This window comes from Salpingoeca rosetta (assembly GCF_000188695.1).
Source record: "Salpingoeca rosetta unplaced genomic scaffold supercont1.6, whole genome shotgun sequence".
Lineage (NCBI taxonomy): Eukaryota > Choanoflagellata > Craspedida > Salpingoecidae > Salpingoeca > Salpingoeca rosetta.
In genome coordinates, this window is record NW_004754928.1 from 1,614,462 (window position 1) to 1,633,663 (window position 19,202).

General features: G+C 56.0%; 6 protein-coding genes across 6 annotated transcripts in view; 3 read left to right on the plus strand and 3 right to left on the minus strand.

The window, feature by feature from the left end:
• The window catches only part of PTSG_02947 (puromycin-sensitive aminopeptidase-like protein), a 5,752-nt gene extending 4,606 nt beyond the window's left edge, over nt 1–1,146 (minus strand). The window contains exon 1 of the mRNA XM_004996403.1: nt 549–1,146. Coding sequence (XP_004996460.1) covers nt 549–1,007 — 459 coding nt within the window. The 5' untranslated portion in view covers nt 1,008–1,146. The remainder of the gene's footprint in view (nt 1–548) is intronic.
• A 60-nt stretch (nt 1,147–1,206) lies between these two features.
• On the plus strand, nt 1,207–3,001 carry PTSG_02948 (uncharacterized protein; the record flags this gene model as incomplete). The annotated part of the gene is made up of 3 exons (XM_004996404.1): nt 1,207–1,227; nt 1,428–2,204; nt 2,231–3,001. The coding sequence occupies exons 1-3, from the start codon at nt 1,213–1,215 to the stop codon at nt 2,999–3,001; spliced, it is 1,563 nt and encodes a 520-aa protein (XP_004996461.1). The 5' UTR covers nt 1,207–1,212.
• Nucleotides 3,002–4,072: 1,071 nt separating this feature from the next.
• Nucleotides 4,073–6,519, minus strand: PTSG_02949 (uncharacterized protein; the record flags this gene model as incomplete). Its single annotated transcript, XM_004996405.1, has 2 exons — nt 4,073–5,900; nt 5,951–6,519. The coding sequence occupies 2 exons, from the start codon at nt 6,517–6,519 to the stop codon at nt 4,139–4,141; spliced, it is 2,331 nt and encodes a 776-aa protein (XP_004996462.1). The 3' UTR covers nt 4,073–4,138.
• A 1,377-nt stretch (nt 6,520–7,896) lies between these two features.
• Nucleotides 7,897–13,508, plus strand: PTSG_02950 (uncharacterized protein; the record flags this gene model as incomplete). Its single annotated transcript, XM_004996406.1, has 5 exons — nt 7,897–8,391; nt 8,650–9,631; nt 9,798–12,685; nt 12,721–12,798; nt 12,993–13,508. The coding sequence occupies 5 exons, from the start codon at nt 7,897–7,899 to the stop codon at nt 13,506–13,508; spliced, it is 4,959 nt and encodes a 1,652-aa protein (XP_004996463.1).
• Nucleotides 13,509–14,057: 549 nt separating this feature from the next.
• On the minus strand, nt 14,058–14,391 carry PTSG_11942 (uncharacterized protein; the record flags this gene model as incomplete). The annotated part of the gene is made up of 2 exons (XM_004996407.1): nt 14,058–14,106; nt 14,144–14,391. 2 exons carry the CDS (start codon nt 14,389–14,391, stop codon nt 14,058–14,060), a joined length of 297 nt encoding a protein of 98 aa, XP_004996464.1.
• Nucleotides 14,392–15,997: 1,606 nt separating this feature from the next.
• PTSG_02951 (uncharacterized protein) lies at nt 15,998–19,064 on the plus strand (the record flags this gene model as incomplete). Its single annotated transcript, XM_004996408.1, has 6 exons — nt 15,998–16,010; nt 16,134–16,407; nt 16,451–16,781; nt 17,124–17,205; nt 17,523–18,706; nt 18,975–19,064. 6 exons carry the CDS (start codon nt 15,998–16,000, stop codon nt 19,062–19,064), a joined length of 1,974 nt encoding a protein of 657 aa, XP_004996465.1.
• Between the last annotated feature and the right edge of the window lie 138 nt (nt 19,065–19,202).

A 19,202-nucleotide genomic window follows, 5' to 3' on the forward strand; every position in this document is an offset into this window, starting at 1 on the left:
TGTATATCACTTTCGATTGTGTATCTATATTATAGGTTTCTTTTTTTTTGTTTTTATTCTTGAATCTCTTTTTTTTAGTTCATTAATTGCTTCATTTTTTTTGTATTTATAAAATATTATTTTATATTTTGCTATTGGGAAAAATGAAATAAAAATGAATATTAGTGAAAATAAATAACCTGATTTTGTATATAAACAATATTAATTCCTTATAATTTTGTTGTTTGGCTGTATGAAAGATAAAGAGTGTAGCGCATGCTAGATGAATGCATGCACGCACGGAGCTGCAGGTAACAGGGCGAAGAACAACACAATCGTGCACAGCAAGTATGCAAACACACACACACACACGCAAACACACACACACACACAAACAAACACAAACACACACACATACACAAAGAACACACCCACAAAACACCCACAACACCAGCACACACAACACAAAGCACCCACAACACAAAGCACCCACAACACAAAGCACACACACACACACACACACACACACACACACACACACACACACACACACACACACACACACACACCTCGTCCCAGCATGGGAGGATGCGGCGGGCGTCGATGGCCTCGCACTGGGTGGTGACCATGACCTTCTCCTGGCCGTCAATGTCCTTGTACGAGGAGCGGTAGAACCCGGCCATCTGGTTGTTGTGCTCGCCAAGGTATTCAATGTGGATGCGGCCCTTGCCGAGCGGCACCTCCTTCTCAAACTGGATGGTCACCGTCTGCATCTTGGTGTCATAGTTGAAGCCGGTCGCTTCCGTGGAGAAGCCCTTCTCGCCCTCGGACTTGAAGGTGGCAGACTGGATGTACAGCTCGCGCGAGTGCAGCTGCACGCTGTTCACGGACTTCTGCACGTCGACGTGGATGTCGACGGACGCCTCGAAGATGAACTTCACCAGGTTCGGCGTGATGGTCACATCATAGTGCTTCGGCACAAAGTCCTGCGGCAGCAGAACACGCTCGGCCTTGACCTTCGCAGACATGGTGGCTGTGGGTGTGAGGTGGGGTTGGAGTGTGTTTGCTTGTGTCTGACAGAATCGGTGGACAGAAGCAGAAAGTCGTCGCAGTTGGCAGTGGAAACTGTGTGTTTGTGCAACTGAAAAAAGCAACAGGAGCGCAAGCAATGCAAAGGCAAAATTGACCTCAAGTTGGCTTTTGTGTTGTGTCAACCCTCGTGCATCGACCACGATGATGGCAAAACATGTAAGCGACCATCCACTGCACCCTGCACAGCTGCACCCTAGTAGTACAGTACACCCTTCACCCTGCACATTACACCCTACACCCTAGTACAGTACACCCTACACCCTGTACCTTGAACCCTACATCCCCTTCTGTGCTCATGGGTGTTTCATGCCCTTGCCACTTGTTGGTTGTTGTGCTTGCTTGCTGCCTTGCTGCAGCTTTCGTCGTGGCTTGCAGAATTGCTCGAAAGCCCGTTTCGCACAGCGGTGCGCTGTGAGCTCATGTCCAAGATCACAAACTCAGAGCTGGAGCTGGAGCTGGAGCTCGACGACCCCTCCGTGTCTGTGCACAAACCCCAGCACCCTGATATGCCGCTACCACAGACGAGCACTGAGCTGCGTGAATCTGTTGAGGAACTTCTCCAGCGCGTGTGCTTGGATCGGCACAAGCAAGTGGTCCTGACACCATCGCAGCGCACCGTCCTCAACGACATCGTCACGCACGTTTTTGACGTCGTCAGTGGCAACAAAGGTGCCAGCAACAAGGGCGCTGGTCGCCTGGTCGTCGGACCAAAGGGCACGGGCAAGACGACGCTGCTGCTGCTGTTGGAGAAGCTCCTGAACATGCTGCTGCCGGCCTCTGTCGTCGTCTTCTACGCCTCTGCACAAACGCACCGTGACCTGTACAAACTGCTCCACAAGGCAATCAAGGAGCGCACGGGACTCTCCATGGAGCTTCCTGAGGACACGTCTCCATCCGACGCCCCAGGTCACTTTGCCAGATGGCTCAAAGCGAACAAGATCAAAGTGGTGGGCCTCATCGACGAGTACCAGGCCGTCTACACCTTTGACGAGGATCGCTGGTGGATCATCGCCATGCATGTCTTCGGGCAGTTTGCTGCGCGCTACACGTTTGTGCTCACCGGCAGCTCTGCTCACCTCCGCGGCCTGTGCTTCGACAAAGCGCCGAAACCGCCCAATTCCGCTGCTACAAGCGTGGCCTCCCCAACCTCAACTGGCAGCGCTACACCACTCTCGTGCTGTCGCCCATCCTGACCAAGCACGGGCTGCGCGATGTTGTTGACCACCTCGGCATGCTGCCCATGGCAAGGTTCATACGTGTTGATGGCGATGACAACGATGACACCTCTGTTCAGGACGAGGCGCTGCTCCGATTCATCTTCATGCAGACCGCCGGGCTCATGCGCAACATCACCAGCCTGATTCCTGCAATGCAGCGCATGGTTGAAGACTCCCTGACACCCGTCCTCCAGGCCTGCTGCGCCATTGACGACGAGGCTCTCGTTGCAACAGCGCGTGAGGTTTGTGGCGTGGTGCGCAATGCAGAGAGCAGCCTACAGGACAAGGCATCTGCGCTTTTGCGTCTGATCGAGACTGCAGAGGAAGCGGGTGCTACCGTGGAGCGGCCCGTGTACAGCAGTGATGTGCACCAGACCTTCGACGACACCTTTGTGGCTCGTCACCTCACCAAGCACAGCCGCCTGCTGCATGCCATGGCAGAGTGCCTGGTGCGGCACGCTGAGGAAAGACGATGGGCTGCGCTGGCCGATGACCCGTGGGCGCTCGTGACGGCACTCCCTGCTGTGGACCTCGAGGCCGAGGGCTTCGGGCCAAGTGACTTGTACCAGGCTGCAGAAGACGGGGCCGTGGTGTACGGAATGGAGGAGCACATGATCTCCTTTGCCTCGCCGGCCCTGGCGCTTGCCATCTTGGAGGACCGCGCCAAACGAATTGGTGGCGCCAGGGCGCGATGCTGCATTGCGGACTGGTAGAAGGGAGAAACTCTGCTGCAGGCTTCTCAAGGTCGTTCGACGTGGCTTTCAAGGTCAAGCACACACGTGAGTGCGAAGTGTCAGAAGCGAAGACGATTGCACCCGAGCTGGTGGGCAAGGAGCATTGAGGAGCAGCTGATGTGAGAGTGAAGTTCTCGCAGAGTGCCACCTGTGTGTGTGTGTGTGCGTGTGCCACCTCTGTGTGTGTGTGTGTGTGTGAGTACTTGCTGGTTGCGCAGATCTCGTCTTGCTGTCGTGCACGCTTTAACTTATTGTTTACAGCGACGCTGCTGTTCAGAAGACGTCGCAAATCGCAAGGCACAAATGACTTCTCACATGTGCTGTCAAGCTGTGAAGCGACCACCGCGAAGGAGAGCAAGAAGGGGTGCGCTTGATGGCCGAGGACTAGCTTGCTCTTGCGCTTGCTCTTCTTACCGGCCACGCACGACAGTGAGCGTGTGTGTCTATGAACAAGGTTGTGTACAGGGATCTGTGCGATCAGGGGCACGTTCTCAGGTGGTCTGGTCGATGCATGCCTGGCGCCTAATCTTGGTGCACTCACAAGTGTGATTGAGCGCGCGCGCGCGTGTGTGTTGGATTGGCTCCTGCTTGCTTTCTTTATTTATGGCCCTTTCTTTCTTTCTCGGTCGCTGCTCGGTCGCTCCGCTTTGTGTTCTGTGTGTTCTGCATCTGCCCGACTTGTGTCATCCACCCTTTGCGTGAGAGCCATGCCATGGTATGATATCGTTTTCGTGTCACGAGTCATTATGTCCAGTACACAGCACATTCCTTCGAGATATAAGGACAAGCACATACAAGCAAAGCAGCACACAACACACATACACATCCCACAAGTACACCCCTTGCAAGTCACCGGTGATGGACACGTTCACACATCACACAAGTACACCCCTTGCAAGTCACCGGTGCTGCACACGTTCGCATCTTTCCTGTCGTGTTGCTGCTTCGCACATGTGTTCTCAACACACACACACACCAACACACACACACACACACACACACACACACACACTACAAACACCCACACACTCACTACAAACACACACACACACACACACAAACACACACACACACACACACACACACACAAGATCTCTCTCTCTCTCTCGCCCTCGCTCACCAAAACACCCTACGCTCCTCCTTTTTCATCCCCTTCCTCAGCACGGCCATCATTTCTTCTGGTGCTCGGTTCACCAGCACCACATCCGGCCACGACCACATCCGGTCAAGACTGATGCAGTCGCGCACCACCAGGCAGCTAACCGACGTCAGCGCGCTCAGGTCATCAAACGCACAACAACTCAGTATGAGGCACTGGACGTTGCGGAAGCAGGAGAATTCCACGATGCTGCAGTAGTGGAGTCGACACGTGGACACGCGTTGTATGTGCTGGACATGTAGCGGAAACACCCTCACCTTCTCAAAGCGAAACTTTGGCTTTCTGGCAATGACGGTGGCCTGCTCCAGCCACAGCCATGTGATTCCACTCAAGACAGCAGTGCCCTCACAAGCTATAAGCGACACGTGGTTGCAGTCGCTGATCTCGCCATCAAGCGTCACGCCCCACATGCGAAGCTGCCTCCGCCCACGCAGGGCATCCACGTCGCGCAGGCGATGGTGGATGAGGGAAAGCAGCGGGACGTTGGCCAAGCACGTGCCGGAAGCGCGTTCGAAACGAAGGGCGTCACGCGGAATCGCGCCGGTTTCGCACCTGCGAAGAATTGTGCGGCCATTTGCAGACAGCTCCTTCACGCATGGCGGCAGCACGTTCCCGGTCAGAGGGGTGCGGACGTCGTCCAAGCACACGTGCACGTTGTCTGGCATATGCAGCAGGTCGCCCAAGGGGTCGCCGGCACCGGTGTGCAGCATGCGTGCGTTGCGAATTACCAGCTTGTCGATGCGGTGTGCCACGCCAGACAGGTCGACCTCTTCATTGCAGTCGAGATCCAGCACTCGCGCGCGCTCAAACTGTGGAATCTTTGGGTCCCTGCTTTCAATCGCGATCGTGTCGAGGTGTGGTGGAAGCACAAACTCCACATCCATGTTCCAGGCTCCCTGCGTCAGCCAGAAGTGGGTGGCGTTGGGAAGATGAACGCGAGCCGGCATCTCGCGCGTCAGCGTAATGCGCTTGGTGTTGAGCGTGTCAATCTCCAGTGGCGCTTGGTGCATATGAAGCTCCTCCACATCTGCAAGCACAGACTGGTCGTCCAAAGTCGCACGGTCAAGTACCAGCGTGCGGATGCCAGCAAGCGGTGTCAGGTCCGCGTGTTGGTCTGAAATCCTCATGCAGTGCAAGCCGGCGAACAGTGCAAAGCCATTGCGCTCGATGCCGTGATAAAAGTTGATGCCGCCGACGTTGGACACTTCGCCTTGGAGGGTAGTTTGCTCGGGCGATATATGGAGCCATCGGATATGCCCAATGTCGCGAAAAGTGACGCTTTCCACCTTATGGCGCATGTACTGCAAGACAAGCGTGTTTGCGTTGCACACAGTCAGGGAGGCCAGCGGTGCTGTGGTTGTGACGTCCAATTTCTCTGCACGCGCACCACCCAACGCTGTGGAACGCAGCTCGTTGAAGCGGTCCACATCTGCTTGGCTGTTGAACTCAACCGTGGCATAAAACAGACCGGGGTGTGGCTGTTGTTGTTGTTGTTGTTGTTGTTGTTGTTGTTGTTGTTGTTGTTGTTGTTGTTGTTGTTGTTGCTGCGTCTCCTCTTCCACTTTGTTGTTGTTGTTGTTGTTGTTGTTGTTGCTGCTGCTTCTCTTCCTCCTTCCTCTGCGCCTTCCTTCCTCTGCCTCCTCCTGCGCCTCTGCGCCTTCCTCCCACCCCTCTCCTGTCGCTGCCCTGCACGTCCTGCGCTCACTGCAGCAGCCCATGCTTCGATGTCGCGCATGTGTTTGAATATGGTGCGTCCGTGCTGAGCAAACTGCTGCCAAAAGTCGTCGGTCGAGGGTCGAATGCTTTTCAGCCGCGCTTGCAAAAAGGGGAGGGTGCTGGCCCAGGTCACGCCGAGCCGGGAGTAGGCAAGGAAGCGGTTCTCCATCCACACCGTGATGCTGTCACTATCGCCACTGCCGCCACTGTCCTCGCTGGTGGTGTCATCAGGGGTTCTTCGCACCCGCAGCGGTGGGAGGAGCGCGGCTTGGAAGGTGTCGAGCCAATCTAACACGGTGGGGTAAGGGTCGTCGTCAAATCCCAAGTTGGAATATGCGGGCACGGAGCCCTGTGCGCCAAAGTGGCTTGGGCGCTCCGCAGTCATGTACCTGGGCTTCTTGTTGCTGACGGCCTGTGCGATCACTTTCGCAAGGTACCATTTGGGTACGGCCCAGGGCAGGTCATGGTACAGCTCGCGGCAGGTGAACATGAGGTTGAGAAAAGCGCGTGCCTTGGCGCAATCTGCCTTGTGCCTCACGTCAAACTTCCTCAGCGTGCCCGACGCATCGTCGCCGTCTGGCATCGACATGACGCGCGCAGCCACCAGCTTCCAGCACTCCATGTTGTGTGTGTGTGTGTGTGTGTGTGTGTGTGTGTGTGTGTGTGTGTGTGTGTGTGTGTGTGTGTGTGTGTGTGTGTGTGTGTGTGTGTGTGTGTGTGTGTGCGTGCGTGCGTGCGTGTGTGTGTGTGTGTTTGTGTGTGTGTGTGTGTGTGTGTGTGTGTGTGTGTGTGTGTGTGGTGTGTGTGTATTGGGTTGCATGGGCTGTACATATTGTGTTCTGTTGTGCCTTTTGCGTGCTTTCAGGTGGATACTTTTTGCTTTTCTCCCCACTCCTCACGGTATTTGTGACCCACAACACACATGTTGCGTTGTTCAAGTGCCTGGCGCAGGTTAGCAGGTTTGGAGAGACCCCAAGGACCACCACGTTACTGAATTGCTTGTGTGTTGTTGGTGGGAGGGCAAGGACGCGTTCATGGTGTGTGCCTGTGTACCTTCTGTCGCGCATTCTTTCGTGTTGTTCATTGCTGGCACCAGCACCATAAATCATGCCTGACGACCCCTTGATGGCACCTCCTTGATTGCGTGCGTATCAAAGTTCCTTCAACACTTCGTGTTGTGGTGACAATACAATGGTGGCTATGCATCAGCTTGCGCTCAGCACATCAGGTCAGCACTGTTCCATGTACCCAGAGTGGAAAAGTGCAAGTCAGCACACAGAGAGGAGATCAAGAACACTGGGTCGCCTGCACTCGATGAGCTGCTGGGCTGGTGTGTGGCATTCATCATACCCATGCATTTATGCTTGAGCTTGCCGATGCGTCGACTGCCCACTCGAGTGAGTGAGCACGTCAGAGATCCTGAGATCAAGAGTGAATGTTTGATCTATGTAGTGATCTGTTGATTGACCATGATATGAGCGATGATGACCTTGTTGCATGTCTCATTTCGTCCAACTAGCGTATTCTCGACCGCAGCTTTCTCAAACGAGGGCAAAGTCTTCCTGCCACCACCAAGAAGAAGACTTTACACACCATCAACGCCAGGATCATAAGATCACAGTCACACACACAGACCCTCGCTGACAACAGGCTAGTCTTTAAAGTCCTCAGTCGTCGTTGCCATCAGGCCATCAGGTGGGAGGGGGCGTTGCCCAACCAACTGAACACTCACCACGCCCCTTTCAATTATTTCTTCGTGACATTGCGTTTACGTCGTTTCCCATGTACTCGCTTTTGCGCGTTTTGGCTCTGCGCTGCACACTCCGGCGTGCAGCGCATTTTGTTTGTTTGCCTGTGCACATGCTTGGTGACGCACTTGCGCTCTTGCAAACAGACACAGCAGACACAGCGTGCGTTCATTTTACTTCACGCCTCACTTCACCCTCACACCGCCACACCCCACTGTGTCTGCAACCGTCAGCACAGCAAACGAGCAAAGATGGGCTGCCACCAGAGCAAGCTGGCGATGCATGAGGAGCTGGCCGAGGAGCGCGCAAATGCGAGCGGGAACGCAACAGCGAGCGCAAACACTGCAACCAAGAACACTGACACCAAACAACAAGAGCCATTGCTCCCCGTGTTGTGGGATGGTGTGTCGCGATCAAAACGTGGCCAGTGGCAGCAGCGCCTGGCCGATGCTGCGCGTGCCAAGCTGGATCCCTGTGAGCGACCAGCTGAGACACTGAAGCGTGTTTTGGAAGGCGACGCACTTCCCGACAGCGAGATCCAGACACTGGGCACGCGACAGCCGGCCATCCGCCTGTTCCTCTCCTCCACGTTCACTGACACGGAGGTGGAGCGCAACGCCTTGATCGAGGACGTGTATCCGTACCTCAAGTCCCTCGGACAACGCCTGCGTGTGCAAGTTTACCAGTCCTCCGAGATGCGCTGGGGCATTCGTTCTGAGGCCTCTGCCGCCCACGAAACCAGCGAGGTGTGTGTGTATGTGTGTGTGTGTGTGTGTGTGCGTGTGTGTGTGCGTGTGTGTGTGTGTGTGTGTGTGTGTGTGTGTGTGTGTGTGTGTATGTGTGTGTGTGTGTGTGTGTGTATGTGTGTGTGTGTGTGTGTGTGTGTGTGTGTGAGGTGGTTGCAGCTTGCAATCCGATAATCCCTTCCCACTCTCAATCTGAGCTTCAACGCGCACACTGACCACCCCACATCCCTCCCCCTCCCACACTCACTCGTTTCATAGATCTGCATGCGGGAGATCAAGAGGTGCCAGCAAGAATCGAGCGGCATCAGCTATGTGCTCATCCTTGGCAACAAGTATGGCTTCCGCCCCTTTCCCGCCAAGATCCCTGAGGAGGAGTTCAACCTGCTGAAGGACGAGATGGCCAAGCAAGCCAAGCAAACTGCGTCCACTGTGACCCCAGCTGCGCTCAACAAGGCCATGGAGTACATGGACGAGTGGTTCGTCCTGAATGAGAACGTCGTGCCGCCGACCCGCGAGCTCACGCCCGTGAAGAAGGAGCACTCTGATGCGTGGTGGTCCGACATCTTCCCTACGCTGCAGACGTGTCTGCGCCAGGCGGCAACGGGAGCGCCTGGGCTGTCTGATGAGCGACGCGCCCTGTACGTGCAGAGCGTGACGGCGGAGGAGATTGAGAACGGCCTGTTCAAGGTGGAGCCGAAAGAGGCGCGCGACAAGGCGTGCTTCGTCTTTGACCGGCGCCTGGAGGGCATCGACGTTGCATTGGACCCAGACACGGCTAAGCTGTTCATCGACATGGCTGGTGGCGAGGTGGACGAGGAGGCGCAGCAGCAGCTGGAGCGATCGCGTGCGGAGGCGGTGCCGGCTGCCCTGTCACCATCTCGCATCAAGACCATGACCATCCCATGGGGACCAGGCATCGACCTCGCTCGCACCGACCACGCAGAGTACATGCGCACCTTTGCCGACGCCTTCTGCGACACGCTGGCGACGGACATTGAGCGTGTTGCGCGCGAGCACGCGTTTGAGAGCGATACAGTGGTGGAGGAGGCGGCGGCGCACGCCATGTTCGGCAACCTGCGGCGACGTGGGTTCGTGTCCACAGCAGCCACCCAGCAGACGGTTGATGCTGCCCTTGCACACGTGCAACAACGCATTACCGGTGGCAAGGAGGTCGCAGCTCCGTTTGCCATCTGTGGCCCATCTGGCAGTGGCAAGACTTCACTCATGGCCCATATCGCAGGTGCGTTGTGTGTGTGCGTGCATGCGAATGTCTCTTGTTGTGCTTGCCTTCATGCATGTCCTCATTGTGGGATGCGCTCTGCTTTCCTCTGTCCCATCACATGCTCACACACACACACACACACAAACGCACACATACACACACACGCCATACGCTCACACACTAGGTGCCATCAAAAAAGCCCACCCAGCTGCCGTCGTGGTGTCGCGGTTCCTGGGCACGTCGCGGGAGAGTGGCACTGCCCGCACCCTGATGGCCAACGTGTACCGCCATATCCACCGCGCACTCAAAGGAAAGAAGCCAGCAGCAGCGCCAGCAGCCGACTTTGAAAAGCTGACAGAACAGTTCCAGGCCGCCCTCAAGCTTGGCACTGCTCGCAAACCGCTGGTGCTCGTGCTGGACTCGCTTGACCAGCTCTCGGACGAGGACCAGGGCCGTAACCTGGAGTGGCTGCCGCTCGCATCACTGCCGCCAAACTGCGCCATCGTCGTCTCCAGTTTGCCGGATGTGGGCGGATGCTGGGAGGTGCTCAAGGCCTCGCTGCCAGACACCAACCAGCAGCACGTGGCCAAGATCAGCAAAGACGACGCAGACGGCATCCTGAGCACATGGCTGGCCGATGCCAAGCGGTCCCTCATCCCTGCACAGCGCAGTGTTGTGCTGGGCGCCTACGAGTCCTGCCCAACACCGCTGTACCTCCGCATCTGCACGCAGTTCTTTGCGCTTCGCTGGACCCACAAAGACGCAATTGCACCCGACTTCTTTCCCAAGACGGTGGAGGGCCTGATGGAGAAGGTGTTTGATGAGCTGGAGACGCGACACGGCAAGGAGACGGTGCGGGCAGCGCTCGGGTACCTCTCTGCCTCGCGCGGCGGGCTGAGCGACAACGAGATGGAGGATCTGCTGTCCTGCAACGACACCGTCCTGGACGAGATTTACGAGTGGTGGGTGCCGCCCGTCCGCCGCGTTCCCCCGCTCATCTGGGCACGCATCGTGTCTGACCTGGAGGGCGCGTTGGTGGAGCGTGGCGCTGAGGGCGGTGTCATCATCCGTGCACGGTACCACCGGCAGCACCGCGAGGCAGCAGAGCGACGCTACCTCGGCCTCAACTCGCGCAGTGGTGCTGGAAATGACACGGGTGATGGTAGCGACGGTAACGGTGATGGTGCTGGTGACGTCGCCACGTCCTCGTCCTCGTCCACGACCGCTACCTCCACTTCCACCACCACCACCACGGCCCTGACGGTGCAGCGGCACGGCGAGCTTGCAGACTACTTCAGCGGCAGGTGGGAGCACGGCCGCCACCTGCACGACAAGACGGACGACGCAAGTGCTCTGCGCGACCGCAAAGTGGCCTCCATGAAGACGGTGCTGGCTGGTCGGCTCGATGACCCGCGCTCCGGTGCTGTGGTCAACGCACGCAAGGTTGCCGTGCTGCCGTTCCACCTCATGCATGCGCAGCGGTGGGAGGAGTGCGCGACAACCCTGTGCGACCTCGAGTTCATTGAGGCCAAGGCAACAGCGGGGATGGTGCGGCAGCTGGTGGCAGACTTTGAAGACCTGCAGCGCAGTGGTGGTGGTGGTCGTCGTCAAGGTGGCGCACTGGAGAGCCTGCTCAAGAAACACAGTTTCAACATCTGGACGCGGTTTGTGGCTCGCAACGCCAACATCTTCGAGCGTACACCTGGTGCAGTCATCGCACGCGCCTCGCTGTATCCAGACCAGACAGCGGTGTTCAAGGCGGCTGAAACTGTGTTGTCAGCGCCAGGTTGCCGCCTACCACGCGTGCGCCAGTTTGAAAAACCGCAACAGTTGAGCTCGCTCGCAACCGTGTGCTCCGGGTTTTCGTTTCCGCCAAAGGGCATTGCTTTCACTCGCAATGGCAAGTGGGTGTGCGCCGGCGTGGGCAGCAAGCTTCGCGCGTGGGATGCCAATACTGGCAAATCAGTTCTGACACTCAGCATGCCAGGTCAACTGGAATATGTGTGCCGCGTCGTGCAGCTGCCAAACGGCCATGTGGCGACGGCGTGTTCGTCTGGGCAGATTCACGTGTGGAACCTCTCGACTCGCGAGCTGGTGTGGACCGTGGAAGTGGCGCAGGCAGAGGAAGAGTTCCGCTCATTGTATGTACCAGGTGATGATTTGACAGTCCTCGTCATCGTTGGGCCGAAACCGCAGCCGTCTTCTTCTCAGACCGCACAGCCGACCAGCACGACCACCACTGACCCACGCCGTGTTCACCTGATGCTGTACACACCGGACCTGCGCCAGTGCGTGTGGCGACATGAGATGGACGACACTGTCTTGTCTTGGCAGCTGCGGGACAACACACTTGTGGCGGGAACCAATGACGGTCGCATTGTGTGGTGGAAGTTGGGCGGCGCGCCGACCATGGCAGCCGCTGTGCAGGCCATCATGGACCCTATTGAAGGGACGTTGGTGGAGGTGGCAAGCTACGCATTTCTCGTCAAGGAACGAGAGTTGCCATTGCGCCATTTGCCCATGAGTCTGGTCTCTGGCGGACTTGATGTTGTTGCTGCTGGACGATTCCGAATGCTGTCATACATCAAGGCAGATGGCTCACTTTCAGTGGAGCGACAATTCGAGCATGAAATCTCGGCTATTCGTGTTGTGGCAGGCGGCGGCGCGCTGCTGGCCCTCGCTCGCGGCATGTTCGGCATCACCGTTATCAGGGCTGACACGCTGGAGGCTGTGCATCGAATTCAAGCGCCTGCTAACCGAATCATGGCAGCGACACCTTCTGGCGACCTCCTCGCTTGCTCCGACTTGCAGCAGCCGTTTGTGGCCGTTTACAGCTTGGAGCAGGTCGATGTGCATGCCAAGGCCTTGACTGATCGAGGGCATCAACAACAGTCACTGATTTCCGAGCCACATGTGGCAATGCTGGCTGCAGATGGCGCAAGTGGGGCGGGCGAGAAGGAGACTTTACCTGCATTTGCTGTTGGACGCGACGACCTCGGCTTTTACGACGCAGCGACGATGGCGCTTGTACACACTGTTGCGCTCAAGGAGCACCGGGCGAGTGCCCTGAACGTCAAAGCCGCATCATTGTTTGGTCCATGGCGCAGCCATTTATCGTCCTCGACGCCGTGCGGCGCAAGATGTACAAGGACGTCATCACATTCCGCGAGATTAAGAATACTGTGGTACCCCCGAGGATGTTGTTCTCTCCAACAAACGACACATCTGTTGTGGTGGACTGCATGAGCTCCATGCATGTTGTGGCCCTGCCGACATGCAAGTTGGTGTGTAGCCACGGGGTCTGACGACAAGACTGCATGCCTGTGGGAGCTGACGGCTGACTCTGAAGGTGTCCTCACAGCGTGCGAGATGCTGAGAGGCCGTGACGGCGGTGCTGCTGTGCACAACGACCAGCGATGATGGTGGCGATGGTGCGGCTGTTCTTGCCACCTGTGACGGCAACACAATTGTCAAGTTGTGGAGATTGCAGCAAGAAGAGCACCCTTACGTGAGTATCAAGGTGCACAGCGGATATGCATCGTCTGTGTCGCTGGTGTGGTTGCCAAAGCAGCAGTTGCTGGCGTCTTGTGCACAAGAACAGCATCTCCTGTTGTGGAACCTGGCCGGTGAGCTTGTGCGAGCAACCAACCTCAAGCCTGCGTGGGCATTTCTGCATCCGAGCTTGAAGTATGTTGTCGCTGAAGCTTATGGTGGCTTGCAGTTTCTCCACGCAAGCACGCTTGCACCTGTGTTTCGCGCATACGGGCATGACTTTGGTCTGGAAATCAATACGCGGAACAAACGTGTGCGAATGACGCCCGACGGGCGCTTCTTTGTTTCTTGGGCCATGGACGATGCCATCCTCGTGCATGACTTCTCGCATCTGACGTTGTGAGAGAGTTATGTGCGTGCGTGCGTGTGTGTGTGTGTGTGTGTGTGTGTGTGTGTGTGTGTGTGTGTGTGTGTGTGTGTGTGTGTGTGTGTGTGTGTGTGTGTGTGTGTGTGTGTGTGTGTGTGTGTGTGTGTGTGTGTGTGTGTGTGTGTGTGTGTGGGTGTGCAATGGCTTTCCCTTTGATAGAAGCCGTGCATCCATGAGTGGTTGTTGTGATGGAGGTGGCGTGACTGGCGAACGGTGATGCAGTTGGTTGCACATACACGTTGGAGATGAACACGGGCAAAGCAAACAACACAAAAAAGGGGGCTGGAATGATGATGCTAGGTGATGCAACAAGAAAACGGAGAGCTGAGCACAAGACATGAGCGCACACGCATACACGCACAGAAACAGATGCAGATGCAACTGAAAGGGTGCAGGACGTGTTGTGCCAACAGCAGAAGAAAGGGAAAGGCACAGCAGGGTAATGGTCCGTGTGCAGGGTGAGGTGCCGTCAACAAGAGTTGAAATGTAGCTGCGATCCGGCAAACAGCATCGATATTGACCAGCTCAGCGCACTGGGTCGATGACGAGCACAGACTCGGCGTTGGCGGGCGGACTGCAGTGGACAAGGCCATTCCACAACAAGCAAGCACGCCTCCTGATGCTCGTCGTTGATGTTGCGGTTTGATGCAAGCACGCCGCCAGACCACTGCACTGCAATCGCTGCGTGTGGAGCTGTGTTGATGGCAAGCATCAGGAGGCATCGTCGAACGATCTGCTGGCTGGGACATTGTAGTTGAGGTCGTTGAATGCCTGTGAGGTCGCCTCCCGCACCACGAGTGCCAGAGGATGTGCTCCGTGGGATGTAGCCGTAGTGGATGATGCCCTTTTCAGCTGGCATGCTTCATCAGGCAGCTGTGTTGGTGGTTCTTGGATCAATCGAGGATAGTGGATAGGGTGTTGCAGTCGCTGATGAGGGTATTGTCCTTGTTTGAAACAAGAGGCGATGAGCAGCATGTAGATGGGGTCGCTGCTCGCTGGAACTGTTCAAACAGGGGTGGATGGAAGGGATCGACGATGAGCACAGATGCACGTCTCTGCGCACAGATCAAGCGGGTGTTCTCTTGTTGTTGTTGTTGTTGTAGGCCATTGCAACACCACCCATGCCATATTGTCAATCCCTGTGGTTTGCTGAGGTAATGCACGTCACTTGCCGCTTCAACGTGTCACACGATGGTGCGTTGTGTCTAAGAGGCGTCCTCACCATTGGTTGATTGATGCTACTGCACCATATGTGCTCCATTCTCTGCTGCACTGGTGCAAGCACACGCTGTTCACGTCGATCCTGCCCGTTGACTGACTTGAGTCCATCAGTGGGGATGACTGGTGTTGATGTGTTGATGTGTTGATGTGTTGATGTGGAAGGGAAGGTGTCAACCTTGTGTCAACCAGAGCTGTGATCCTTCCCCATCAATCGCCTCGCTCGCTTTCTCTTGCACGACACATGATCCTGCCACCACTGTGGTGCACCTGTTTGTGTCTGTGGCAAGAGTCATCAGTGCAGCAAACGAGGAGGAAGGCGAGGAAGAGCTCAGATGGCGTCCACATGCATCCAAGCAAGCGACAGAGCGAGCAAGCGCTGGCTGGCTGGCTTGTTGCGGCAGTGGAGAGTGTGGTGCGACAGCACAACAATAACTGCTGTGGTGTATTGTGTATTGTTGTGTTGGTTTATCTTTTCTCTGTGCTGCAGGGCTGGAAAGTGTTTCCAAATCGGGTGGCAGGTGTTGCCAGAAACGCAAGGATTTTCCTTCTCTGTCAACATGGCAAGCAAAAAAGGAAGCAAACAGCGTGGGGTGTGTTGTCAATGTGAGCGCCACTTTTCGCCAACAAGAAGCAAAGGACAGAAAACGAGCAAGCACACTGCGTGGATGGTATGGTTTGTGGATGCGATCACAAAGAAGAAGGCCTTCCTCGCGTACACGCAAGCCAGCAAGCAAGCAAGCAGCTCGTCGTCGTTGTGGTACAACAAGAGGGACAGCTGCTGTGCGTGTATTATTGATCTGTTGCACAAGCAGTGGCAGCCACTCCACGATGCAGTGGGCAATGGAACCGTGCTCTTTGTGTCGCCCACACACAAGGTGGTTCACGAAGATGACACAAGTGCTGGACGTGTTCAGCGTGCTGTTGCTTTGAGAGTTTGCACATGAAGAAGGGGCAGGCATAGGCAACAGCAAAGTGTGCGTGTGTGTGTGTGTGTGTGTGTGTGTGTGTGTGTGTGTGTGTGTGTGTGTGTGTGTGTGTGTGTGTGTGTGTGTGTGGAAAGACAGTGCGTATGCAATAGACACTCCACTCACTCTACTGACCGCTTCCACCCACCACTGCCTTCGAATCCGATCTGACCACCTTTTCCACCACCCTGCTGCTATCAGGAAGCATCTGCCACAAGAACTACCCTTCTCCCCGACTCCCATGCAAGCACCTGCTCAACGCCTCAACCCCCCCCCCCCATGCGCACACAATGTAAGCCGGCTGCAGTCACGTCCCCGTTCATCACTTTTATTCCTCCTCAATCACACGCACGCGCACACTCATGCACTTGCACACTGACACGCACACATGTGACATTGCTGCCACCACCTGCAGTCATACAGCGTGGGCGGCCACAGGAGAGCAGGCTGGGAATGAGCGTGGCTGAAGTGGGCGAGGAAGAGGACAAGGAGCTCGTGCACGAAGCAGAGGACATGGCAGAGAGGGTGTGCATCCACAGCAATCACAACAGCGCCACCACAATGAACGCGGCACCACTGCTGCAGCTACTGCTTGGGGCGGCATCAGGGCCATTCCCACCAGCACTGCCTGCGCCTGTACATGGGCCAGCAGCGCCACCGTCCTTGTCGCATGCCATGATGCCGACGTTGTCAACGACACCAATCATCACAAGCACATTGCCGCCGCTGCAGCGGGATTGCAGTGCAGCTGCCAACACATGTCGACCTCATCCGCAGCAACGGCAACGACAGCAACAACAGCTGTGATGGCAGCAGAAGCAGCGGCAGCAGTAGGTCTTGTCCACCTTCCTTTCCTAACACGGTGCCGCCGTTACCTCATGTCTGCGGCGACGGCTACAGCGACAGCGCCACGGCCGTTCAGGGGCACCCTTCTGTCGCCTACTATCTTGATGCCATCACCATCGTCTTCCTAATCGTCGTCTTCTTGACCCCATCACGGTCATCAACAACAACGACTGAAGCAGCAGCGGCGTCACCAGCGACAAACACTGTTGCACCACCAGTATCGCTCTCAGCGTATGTAACGCTTGCAGACAGCTGGGGACGGATGAGATTCACACGCTCGGCTGTCGGTAAGCTATGCACATACCAGTATTGTGGTGTTTGGGGTGTGTTCAGCGCATGCTCGATGGCACAGTGATGTGTTCACTCACCCCTGTGTTTGTGTGCGTGTGTGTGTGTGTGTGCGTGTGGATGTGTGTATGTATGTATGTATGTATTGGTATGTATGTATGTATGTATGTATGTATGTGTGTATGTATGTATGTATGTATGTATGTATGTATGTATGTATGTATGTATGTATGTGTGTATGTATGTGTGGGTGTGTGCGTGCACGTCGTAGGCTGTGGCATCGAGGATTGGGCGGGCTTTTGAATCCAAGCGCGCTTCGGGGGCAGCGACGACGATGCTCGCAACCACTGACGGTTTGAAGTAGCAGACAGAAGGCGCTTCACTGCCCAGGTGTGTGTATGCACGTGTGTATGTGTATGCATGGGTGTGCGTGCATGTAGGTAGTTGTGTACATGAGTGTGTGTGTGTCTGTGTGTCTGTCTGTGTCTGTGTGTCTGTCTGTCTGTCTGTGTGTCTGTCTGTGTCTGTGTGTCTGTCTGTGTGTCTGTGCGTCTCTCTCTCTCTCTCTCTGTGAATCGCCACGCATGTGTACGCATGCAGTTCGTCTCCTTCACTTCCCTCATTCCCTCACGTCCTCGTCCGCGACGCACGCGCCTGCACTTGCATACAGCTTCAGCGCATTCCTTTCCTGCGCCATACGACGGCACGGTGTATGTGGCAGACTCATCAACGCAGTCTTCCACCGAGGACAGACAACGGTGTCTGGGCCACCAGCTGCGCAAGCTGTACAACATCGAGGCAGACCACGTTGTGCACCTCAGGGATGTGCCACAGCAGCAAGACGGCGTGTCGTGTGGCCTGTTTGCGCTGGCTTACGCCACACTGCCGGCTGCTGGCCTGCATCCGCTCGACTTGAACTGCGTCAGCATGACGGCACACCAGCTGCGCACGTGGTACTTTCAGTGCATGGCTGATCAGGAGGCAGATGGTGCGGAGGCGCTGCTCATGAAGTTGCTACAAGGGGCACAACCTAATGACAAAAACAACGACGACAACGACGACAACAACAACAACAACAACAACAACAACAACAACAACAACAACAACAACAACAACAACAACAACAACAACAACAACAAAGACGACGACGACAACAGCCTTGAGTCGCGACTCCACCAGCGACGCTGCCTTTTTGTCTTGCAGAGGCAGCGGGCCCTCCACTTGCAGCCGACAAGAGAAGAGGATCGAATGGCCTTCTCTGCCACAGTGGCCGAGGTGGTTGTGGTGCATGACAGGAGCGATGGTGTGGAGGAGGAAAAGGACGTGGTGGTGATTGAGGGTGCTGCGTTCGAAGAGGGTTTCGATGGCGGAGATGTGATCGACTTGTACGGAGACAGTTGTGATGACATGGGCGAGCCGCAGCAGCCACACTGGCCACAACAACAACTTCTGCAACAACAACAACAACAACAACAACAACAACAACAACAACAACAACAACAACAACAACAACAACAACAACAACAACAACAACAACTACTACAGCAGCCACACTTGCAACAGCAGTTGCAGTTGCTGCCACAAGTGCACCATACCGTCGCTCAGCATGGGCTGCTGAACAATCAGGTCCCGCATTATACCCAGCAACAACAGGCACAGCAACAGCACAACTGCCAGCAGATCCAGCAACTGCAGCACTCGGCATCGTGGCAGATTGCGCTGCACCATGCACGAGGCGCCAAGAACAGACGCAGTCGGAGACGACGACGCCAACAGCGCAGACGCAACGCGCAGAGCACATCAACGTCGTCCGCCTCCATGCCCTGGAATGCGCAGTGTGGTCCCACCACTCCGGTCGCCGTGATGGAGAATTGGCGCATCCCGTCACGCGGTTCTCGCAGCACGTGGAAGATACACTCATGTGTGTGTGTGTGTGTGTGTGTGTGTGTGTGTGTATGTATGTGTGCGTGCGTGCGTGCGTGTGTGCGTGCATGTGTGTGCGTGCATGTGTTTGTTTGTTTGTGTGTTTGCTTGTGTGCGCGTGTGATTGCGTGCACTTGATCCTATGGTCATGTTGTGTTCCAGAGGGTCACACGACGTGTGTCTTTGTCTGCTTCCACAGCCACTACATCCAGGAGAAACCAGCTTCCGCGTGTTGGAGTACACGCCACCACAGCCGTCACACGTGCACGCTGGGGCCAAACAAGCGTAATGAAACAAATTGACAATGGTGCGCGATCAGTTGGCCTGACGCACCGCGTGGTACATTCACATGACGTCAAGCAACTGCAACGATCTCGTTCACCCTTCCACGCATTGATATGGCAATTATCAGTCATTTTCAATCGTA